General features: G+C 43.5%; 1 protein-coding gene across 1 annotated transcript; it reads left to right on the top strand.

Annotated features, from left to right (window-relative positions):
• The first annotated feature begins 6,813 nt into the window (after positions 1-6,813).
• GCNT4 (glucosaminyl (N-acetyl) transferase 4) lies at positions 6,814-8,181 on the top strand. The gene has a single exon (XM_060146122.1). It carries the CDS (start codon positions 6,814-6,816, stop codon positions 8,179-8,181), a length of 1,368 nt encoding a protein of 455 aa, XP_060002105.1.
• Positions 8,182-10,634: the final 2,453 nt, after the last annotated feature.

Raw genomic sequence — 10,634 nt, 5'->3', positions numbered from 1 at the left:
TAGAATCTAAAAAAGAGTGGATATGTGTATATGTATAACTGATTCACTTTGCCATACACCTGAAACTAACACAATATTGTTAATCAGCTATATTCCAATAAAAATTAATTTAAAAAAGAAACCTAAAAAAACTTTTTTTAATTTAAAAAAATTTTTTGATTTTACCAAAGAAAAAAAAAGGAAGGCAAAACAGGCCTGTTTATTTATAACAGTCTGGATGGACATACTGCCACCGAATGCTATGGCCAGGTGGCAGATTCCTGGTGAGCTTTGTTTTCTTTTTTAGACTATTTTGACTTCCTGATTTAAGAAAAGAAAGAAGAAAGTTTACTTTTACAAACAGAGAATGGAAAACCTTTTTGAAACTATAACCTCTTATTATTTGAGGACGTTCGTCCTCAATTTATATTGTATGGTATTAATGACCCAGGGACACCATTCTTACTGTTTAGCTGCACACAGTCCGATAATTATTTGCCTTTTGCAATCTTCCCTCTAGAACAATGAAGATGTAAGGTCCTCAGAGCAAGAAACCTGCCTTTCTGCTCCTTTGCTGACTTCAGGTGCTATGGGGGCATTGAGGAAGTGCATCTCAGCTGAGTCATCCTCCCACGAATGGTCTTACTCCAAAACTTGCCTTGGGTTTGGTGATGAGCATGTCACCAAGGGGAGAATCAATGGCTTTATTGAAATCAGAGAGGTGCAGTAGGAGGACCTTGGCTTATTCAAGTAGATGAGGATTTTTTTTTTTTTGAGTGAGTGAGCTCATCTCTATATTAGTGTTCTTAAGTGATTCCTCTTGTAAGACTTCAGAAAGAAACAAAATTCTGACATTTCCAAATCAATAAACTCTTCAAAGCCTGTTTCTTACACTGACATACAATGATACAAACTTTAAGAATTTACAGGTGGCCCATAGAGGAAATATTCACCACGTAGAGAGAGGTTGCACCCAGGCAGTGTTCTAAAGCAATTAGTAATTCTCAGCCCGATCTGTGTCACTGGTCACAACAAGAACAAGTGAATCAGTGAATAGTCAGTGACAGGATACAAGCGTAACTGATGGCAGAATTTCTTAGGAGGAGCTCGCTTTCTTTTCCTTTAGTGGATTCCACTGGCTGGGAGATTGACTGATCTCCTTCACCGGCATGTGGATTGGCGCCAGCCTCTGATTGCAGGAACAGAACGTGTTCATCAGCCAGCATTCCTCCAGGCTGATTCTCTGTCTAGATAAGCCCTTAAACTGGGTGGAAGTTCTGAGGACTTCAAACGTGGTTTGATGTTCACTTCTGTTCCAACTTTAGGACAGCTAGATAAGACACAGTAATGAGAAATTTTAATCAAGGACTAAAACTTGTGGAAAATAAGGAGTATTTTTAGATTTATATTCCAAGAGACAGCATTGCCTAGAGGGTTCATCCTTGGAGAAAGACTCTCTGGGTTCAAGTTCCAACTAAAGCACTTTCTAGTTCTGTATAACCTTGGGCAATTTCTTTATCTCCATGTGCCTCAGTTTCCTGTCTTGTAAAAGAGGGAGGCAGTACCTACCTCATTGGTCTGTGGAGGGAACTGAGTTGTTACATACGGAGTACCTAGAACAACGCCCCGAGTAACAACTCTTTATTGAGTGATTCTGCATTAAGAATAATGATATCACTAAATTAATAACGAGCATTACATGGACGCATTCAAGCATTGGTTCTAAAGTATTAAAGTCATACCTGCATTAACCAGGCAGTCAAGATCTGGACTGTGCCAAAGCACTTTGCATGCATTACCTCACTTAACTTCAAAGGCCCTTTGAGGTAGTTACTATCATTAACGTCTGTTTACTGATGGGGACACAGAGATGGGGAGAGGTTGAGGGGCTTGTCCAGGGTCCAGTGCAGGGGCCTCCCGCAAGCTGAGGTCCGGCTGTGCCGCCAGGACCACGTGTGGCTGCCTCTTCTCCAGCTCAGCCCAGAGCAAGGTCTTATTTGCTCCCAGCCGCCTTATCCTTCTTTCTGCCCCTTCCACCTCCTCCTTTGGTCAGAAAAGTGAAGGTCATTTCCTTCACATTGCCTAAAATTGTTTAGTGGATTCTTTTCTTAAAAACAAACAAAACAAAAAACACCAGCGCATCCTGTGTACTACACTGGAAAAACCCCAAGATTTGGAGTCAGGCAAGCTGGGTGCCGGGAAAGAAAAGACCTGTAATGTGCCCTGAAGACCCCTGCGGGCAACTCCTTTCACCCAGGCTCCAGAGCCCTCACAGCCCCAGCGGGGGCACTTCTAATCCCCAAGTTGAGACCAGAAAACCAGTCTTAGTTTGATCGGTCTTAAAGCCACTGCTGCTCCAGGGATCCATGTCCGGGTCTGGGGCATCCTGAAGCCCTTACGCTACTTTCTCTTCTCCTCCCGGTGCCCCACCCCCCCACACACACATACACACCTGTGTGAGCGCCTGGGAAGACGTGCAGGTGTGCAGGGAGGGAGCAGGACGGGCGCGGGGGCGGGGGGCAGAGGCCACCTCATCTGCAACATGCACGGTGGGCCCCGCAGTCTTGGTGCCTAAGCTAAACCACGTGCACAACCCTTCCTCCAGTTCGTTGGTGATTTACCATTCGCCCTCTTGCCCTGGGCTAGGAGTCACGTACCTCAGTGACAGCCGTGGGTTTTCAATTGCTGGCGAGTTGCTGACGAAAGAGAGTTCGTTGAAAAGCTGCTAATGGCTGTGGCCATTTAGCCCTGAACGCAATTATAGCCACTTAGCTGGGGTGTACCTTGGTGCGCCTGCTGTTTCCTTTAAGACTGTAAACAATGCCAGGGAGGGTAGAGGAAAAGAAGATGGTTTGGGGAAAATGCTGCATTCCACATCCCTGTTGGGGTTTTATTGAATTATCCAAATAGACCTCATCTGATGTAGCGATCAAACCTTGCTGCCATTTCCTTCTCGATTCTGCGCCCATGTGGTGATAACTCCCTAAGCAGGTCAGCTTCCTCATCTGCTTGGGTGGGTGGGAGGGAAATACCCCTTCTGCCAGGGGTGGGGCATTATTCGTAATGTAAGACTACCTCGTGGCAGCAAAACGCCTGTCTGCTCTCTGCCCATGAGCTTTTAAGGGGGAAAGAGTGGGTGGGGTGTTTGTAGAAGGTGACCTCGCTGCCCTGGTTTCGGCTTTAGAAAAGACGTGGCCGCGTAATTGCCAGTCTTAGCCCAGCCAGCTCCAGTCAGACCTGGGTCACGCCTCTGGAAATCATCCCCATCCCTCCACCCCTGGCCCCTGGTAGAAGAGTACCCCAAGTAACAACTTTTTTTTTTTTAAAGATTTTTTCGATGTGGACCTTTTTTAAAGTCTTTATTGAATTTGTTACAATATTGCTTCTGTTTCATGCTGTGGCTTTTTGGCCGTGAGGAATGTGGGGTCTTAGCTTCCCGACCAGGGATCCTAGGGATTGAACCCGCACCCCCTGTATTGGAAGGCGAAGTCTTAACCACTGGACCACTAGGGGAGTTCCAACAACTCTTTATTGAGTGACTCTGCATTAATAATAATGATATTATTAAATTAACAAAAAACATTACATAGAAGCATGCAGGCATCCATTCTACAACATTGTATGTATGTCAACATCGTCTGTGCTGGGAGGGGCTGTGGGTATCATGCAGAGGTTGTGTCCTGAGAAAAGCTAAGGTTGAGAACTGTGATCTCTAACCTCCTGCACCCGCGCTTCCCTGCCCCTCCTGAGAAGGCTTGGAGCACACACTTCCCGACTCCAGCTAGTGCGTCGACAGTCTGAGTTGAGCCAGGAGGCCATGGCTGCCTGCCCAGAGAGGGAGGGTCGCAGGGCACCGGGGAAGGAGAGGCGGCAGGCACGCTGTGAGGAGTCCTGGGGGAGCTAGGTCTGGGCCCTGTGTCTGAGCTTCGCCAGCCAGGGACAAGAATTAATTCTAAAGGAAGAAAGAGGAGGGAATTGGGACAGCCCAGAGGCCTTGCTTTCTGACTTTCTTCCCATGCCAGACATCTTTAAGCGGGAGAGCTCGTCTGTCTCCGGGACAGCCTTTAACATCAGGGGAAACAAGCAGCCCTCCCTATTCTGCCCTGTCCTAAGTCCAAGTAAAGCCCCTTCACCTACTCACCATGCCAGAATTGCCTTTGACTGAAAGCATTCCTTTCCCCAAGTTAGAAGGAACAAGGGGTGGAGGTGCAAGCCTTTTGCTGAGAATGAGCTTTTATCAAATCCTGAAAGGGGCCCAGTCTGGGGAGATGTCATCAGGTTATCCGCAGGTACTGAAACCTTTGCCCTTTTATGTAAGTGTGATGCTGCTCAGCAAAGATGTTGTCTGGACCTGGTAATGGAGAAGGAGAAGAAGGGATGAATTTGAGGCGTATTTGTGAGATGATCCTGTGGGTGTACAGGAAATGGAAGAGTCGGGTGGCTTTCGAGTTTCGAGCTTGGCTCATTGAGTGGATAAACTGAGACAGAAAACACAGGAGAGGTGAAGGTGTCCTGTTTGGCTGTGGACTCATTGATGTTGAGTGCCCGTGGGCTATCTAGTGGAGATGTCTATCAAGCAATTGGATGTTCACGTCAGAAGCTTGGGCAAGACGTAGGTCCTGAAGATAAAGGTGTTGGCAATGTATATACATGGAAGGTATACGTGGAAATCCCGAAGGCAAGGAAGAGTGTTTATGAGAAGAGCAGTAAGCTAAGAATAGGACCCCGGAGAAACCCACAGAGGAGAGACTGAGGTGTGGTGGGGAGGACCCAGATTCTACGGAACAGTTCAGCGTTGATAAATAAGGTATGGTTCTTTAAAGGAGGGTAATTCAAGTGAGGGTGAATGAGAGTATGGCATTCCTAGGAGAGCTTTTTCAATCAATCTGTATAAAAGAAAACTACAAAAGTAAATCAGGTTCAAATGCCTTGCTACCTCTTCTAAGGAAATTGGGTACGATGATTATGTCCTCGTTTAAGATTTATTGAGATGTGTAAGGAAATTGTATGTGGGCTCCTCAGACCTCCCCAGTTCTCAGTAACTGAACCTCCTGGAAGCAGGTCTAGGAGCTTGGTCAGCCCTCCTGTCCTCGAGCCTCTGGGTAATACTCCCTGGATTTCCCCATTTCCTGCTGCTCCCCAAATAAGCACATGTAATGCCCTTCTGTTGGGTAGCCCATTTTTATCTGTTAAAGTAATATAATCATTTTCAACATTCTAATAGTCCAAAAGGCTATTCAGTGATAAGTAAATCCCCCTCCTCCCCAGGCTCCAGATCCTTAGTCCTTCTGGAAGTATTGGCCTGTGGGCCAGATCCAGCCAGCTGCCTGTTTTTGTAAATAAAGTTTTATTGGAGCCCAGCCACACCCAGTCATTTACACACAGTCTATGGCTGCTTTCCCACTACAGCAGCAGAGGTGAGTAGTTGTGACAGAGAAAGAAAAAGTTTGGCAACGTGTGCTCTTTGTGTCTAGGCTTCTGGGTGTATATAGTCTTTTTTGGACACATATGTGAGCTCGCTCTACACTGTTTGTTATTTCCGTTTCACAGTCTACAGTGGGGACTGTTCCACAGGGATATGTGCAGATTCTTCTCAGGCTTTTTCACACGGTGTGGGTGTAATTAATCAATGCCCCGTAGGGCATTTTAGTGCTTTTCAGTCTTTAGCCTTAACTTCAGGGAAGCTTCTCATTACACACCTTCTTTGCGCACACATGAGCTCTTCTGGATGGGTTCGTAAAACTGACAGATTCTGCCAAACTGGCCCCTGGTCCCCACCTTCTCTCAATGCGTCAGGTTCTTTTCATCTTAAGGGCTAAATTTCTAATCCCCGTGAGGAAATGGGGCCTAACAAAATAAATAAGTGAAATGTGCAAGTTTACCAAATTTGTATAATCTATATAAAATTTTAGTGTCTAATACTTACTATAGCTCCTTTGGGGGTCTGCCCACTGCTCTTATTTCTGAAGGTGGGTGTCTTAGTCCGCGCAGGCAGCTATGATAAGATACCACAGACTGGGAGGCTTATCGACAACAGAAATGTATTTCTCACCGTTCTAGTGGCTGGGAAGTCCAAGATCAAGGCTCCAGCAGATGCTGTGCCTGACGAAAGTTTGCTTCCCAGTTCATAGACAACAAGCTTCGCACCGTGTCCTCACATGGCCGAAGGGGCAAGGGAGCTTCCTGGGGTCTCTTTTGTAAGGGCACCAATCCTATTTATGCGGACTTCACCCTCATGACCTAAAAATTTCCCCAAAAGCCCCACCTCCGAATACAATCACATTGGCCATTAAGTTTCAACTTAAACTTTGGGGCGGGGGATGCAAACATTCAGTTTATAGCAGTGATTTACTGGGCTTTCCCCATTTGACATCAGATCTAGATCTCATCAGGATCTGAAGGTAGAATCAAGATGGATATTCCTGTTAGCCTCAGGTGGGTCATTTGCATTTCTAATGACCTCTTGACAACATCCAATTCTCTAGGCCTCTGCCCAAACCAGAGCAATCCCTCCCCAAATATGCTAAGCACAAATACAGTCAATTAAGATACTTAGTACCTATATTTTAGGAGTTAACATTATTTTTCATTCTATTTGGTAACCAACATCTCTCAAAATTAGGTATAGTTAACACAGACTGCGACAAAATACAACCATTGTACATATTTCCAGTTCCTTGTTTCTGGATTCTTTTAAGGACAAGAATCTTGTTTTAATCATCTTTGGGCCCAGCATTCCGCCTGGTGTGTGGTAGGCACCCAGTGGATGTTGGTTGAACTGAACTAATTTTCTCTTCCTATTTCAACGGAATTATTCCTTTGTTCTCTTACAGAATGAAGACATTCAAATGTTGTTTTAAATACCACCTAAAGCAGAAAGTTTTCATCCTGTTTCTAACCCTATGGCTGTTCTCCTTGTTGAAGCTTCTAAATGTGAAACGCCTCCTCTTCCCTGAAAGAGGCATTTACTTGGTTGAGTACTCGCTAAGTACCTCGCCTTTTGTAAAGAACAGATATACCCATGTTAAGAATGAAATCGGGTATGAGATTAACTGTTCAGGTGTCTATGAACAGGAGCCTTTGGAAATCGGCAAGAGTCTGGAAATAAGAAGAAGGACCATCATCGACTTGGATGATGATGATGTTGTGGCAATGACCAGTGATTGTGACATTTATCAGGCCCTACGAAGCTACCACGAAAAGCTTGTTTCAAGGGAGGAGAAAAGCTTCCCAATAGCCTATTCTTTGGTTGTTCACAAAGATGCAATTATGGTTGAAAGGCTAATCCATGCTATATACAACCAGCACAATATTTACTGCATCCATTATGACCGTAAATCATCTGATACCTTCAAAGTTGCCATGAACAATTTAGCTAAGTGCTTCTCTAATATTTTCATTGCTTCCAAATTAGAGATTGTGCAATATGCGCACATTTCCAGACTCCAGGCTGATTTAAATTGCTTGTCAGACCTTCTGAAGTCTTCAGTTCAGTGGAAATATGTTATCAACCTGTGTGGGCAGGATTTTCCTTTGAAATCAAACTTTGAATTAGTGTCAGAGTTGAAGAAACTCAATGGATCAAATATGTTAGAGACAGTGAAACCCCCTAACACTAAGATGGAAAGATTCACTTATCACCATGAACTCAGACAGGTGCCTTATGAATATGTGAAACTACCAGTGAGGACAAACGTCTCCAAGGAAGCCCCCCCTCATGACATCGAGATATTTGTTGGCAGTGCTTATTTTGTTGTAAGTCGAGCATTTGTTAAATATGTCCTCAACAGCTCCCTCGTTAAAGACTTTTTTGCCTGGTCTAAAGATACGTACTCGCCCGATGAGCACTTTTGGGCTACCTTAATTCGGGTACCAGGAATCCCCGGGGAGATTCCTAGGACAGCCCAGGATGTGTCTGACCTACAGAGTAAGACCCGCCTGGTCAAATGGAACTATCTAGAAGGCCTTTTCTATCCCAGTTGTACTGGCTCTCACCTCCGAAGTGTGTGTATCTATGGAGCAGCAGAACTAAGGTGGCTTATGAAAGACGGACATTGGTTTGCTAATAAATTTGATTCTAAGGTGGACCCTGTCTTGATTCAATGCTTGGCGGAAAAGCTTGAAGAACAGCAGAGAGAGTGGATCACTTTATCTTCAGAAAAGTTATTTATGGCTAAAACAGCCACAACCACATTAGGATAAAGTCATGATGGAAATAAGGTTAATATGGAATTGCATGCTACACCATGGCCAGTACCATTTGCGTTTAACCTTCTCATAGTCTGAAAGGTGTCTACCGTTCCACACACAAGGGAAAGTGACCTGGCCTTTAGTGACAATTAGTCTGTGGTTGGTTGGGTGTTTTTATGTATGTTTTTGCTTGTAATCTCACTGAGCTAAATGGGAGATTTTCAACAGTCAGTAATCTGATATCTATTGAGTTCCTGCTATATGCCAGGCACTTTTTTTAGAAACATGTAGGAATTGCATCCAAGTTGTGATGAGTTATACAGTGCCCTCGAGGAGCTGTGGCTTACCCCAATCACACAGCAACCTTAATATCTTAAGTTGTCCACATAACAGGGTCCCACTGAAGAAGCTGTGGAGTGTGCAGTAATTATATAACCATGATAACCACCAGTTTCAGAGCAGTGTTGACGTACAGTGACCAACATTCCACTTGCCTCTTAATTCAGCTCCCTAGACTTTTCTTAACCATTAGAATATTAGAAGGAGAGACTCTACTACCTCAGAAGAACTAAAAGAATTGTCCAATTTCCTGCTTGCCAAAAGCATAACTTACCTTATGGTACCTCGCTTATTCAATTCAGGGTTGGGTGACTCTGTTGGGGGGGCATTTCTAGTGTATGGATGTTAGGGAGGGGGTGAAGTTAAGTCGGAGGATTGGGACGGGTGGTGCCTGAGGAGGAACAAAGGGATTTGGGTGACTTTTCCATCATGTTACGCAATGGTGTCATGAATGACCTCCTTTGTAATTCAGCTGTTTCTTTAATACATTTACTGATTAAAGTTAAAAACTGATTAACAGTTCAAAGTGTCACTCTCCAGAACATTGAACCTAAGTCTTTCTGTTCATAGATTATCATTATATGTAAGTTTTTTTTACAATGGAATAGTATAATTTTGTTTTGTGGAACTGTCAAGCTAAGAATCACTAAATTTTCTTGAAAAGGTTGTGTGAAATATGACAGCTTACTAAATTAACTATTAGTCATTAAAATAATGTACTTACTTCTCTGGCAACTGTCAAGTGGAGTCCAAACGTAAACTTATAAAAGCTCTAAGTTCGTTGCAGTCTTCTCAGCTTCAATCCAAGAGAGAAAAAGCTAATTTTCCTAAGGACATAGCAAGAATAATCACTAATGATATTTTATGAAAACTACACCTTAGAAAACTACCAAAATCAGTCAAAATATACATATATTTTCATGTAACTATTGTGCTGGAGGTGAAATGGGACAGGAGTGGGGTCCTCAGAACAGGCTATAATATTTTTATGTCTCCTGGGAAATAATGGAACTCATGTAAGAAATTCTCCATGATCTTATGTTTCAATGTCAGCCTCAATAACTACATAAAGATGTAGTAATCAAGACCAGTATGAGACTGTTGGAAGACAAGTATTTAAATGTTTTCAAATGTCTGTGTTCTACATGTGAAATGCCTTTTGCTTGTTTTAAAGTTTATGATACGATCTGCCAAGTGGCACCCTTTCTCTGTCCCTTTCTTTTTCTCCTGAACTTGTTTGTTTTCCCTTTTTTTCCCCTACCCCTTTCAAATTACCAGTTTGTCCAGGTGTGTGACCGTGACAATCTAATCACTATCATCTCCAGGAGCCTCAGTTTTCTTGGTCTATAAAGTGAACAGTTGGATGTGTCCTTGGCTTCCTCACACATTTCTGGGTGAGAATCAATTGAAATAATATATAAAGTGGTTTGAAAATGAGGACAAACTATTGAAATATCAGCGAGCAGTCTTACTATGAGGCAAACATAGGTCTAACCCCATTGTGACACTTAACCATTTACCTTTTCTAAAAAACCTTCGAAATACAAAAAGAAGCCACAATTGCAGGGGCAACTTTTGTAACAGATTCCAGGTACTAAGAAACCCCTGTCACCACATCTGGGGCTCCTTTTAAACGAATAAGATTAGCCAATTGGTCCAGTGGCTTAGATCAGGAGTAGGGGTAGAAATACTTTTCCTACTATCCAGGCTTAAATACACAAAGCCCTGTCGAAATCTTGTTTTCTACGCCTTTGGTCGTCAGAATAAATGAAAATGATGAAACATAAATATCGACCTCCTGGTCTGGTGTCTTGCCTCCTGGTGAGAAATGATTCTATCCCTTGTTTATTGGGAAATTTTCCAGTGGTTAATCACTTTAATGCCATATTCAAATGAAACGTGGCACCAGGAAGAGGCGGCAGTGCCTTCTCCACAGGGACATATTTCTCAGGATTCAATTCCTGACATTCCAGGGAGCTTGTCAGATCATTCTCTCTTGCCTTGGAAATCCTGCAGATTCCCTGCATGTCTTCAAACCTCCATCAAACCTGATTCTTCCCTAAAGCAATTTGGTATGATTCTCTCTAGTCTGGACAATGTTCTGCAGTCTGTGTTTTATAATTATT

Source organism: Lagenorhynchus albirostris, chromosome 3 (assembly GCF_949774975.1).
Source record: "Lagenorhynchus albirostris chromosome 3, mLagAlb1.1, whole genome shotgun sequence".
Classification (NCBI taxonomy): domain Eukaryota; kingdom Metazoa; phylum Chordata; class Mammalia; order Artiodactyla; family Delphinidae; genus Lagenorhynchus; species Lagenorhynchus albirostris.
The sequence above is the reverse complement of the archived record's forward strand: the minus strand, read 5'-3'. Positions and strand labels throughout refer to the sequence as shown.

Bases quoted from the DNA above. Each gene is read 5' to 3' on its own strand.
- GCNT4 (XM_060146122.1), top strand. From the start codon at position 6,814: ATGAAGACATTCAAATGTTGTTTTAAATACCACCTAAAGCAGAAAGTT.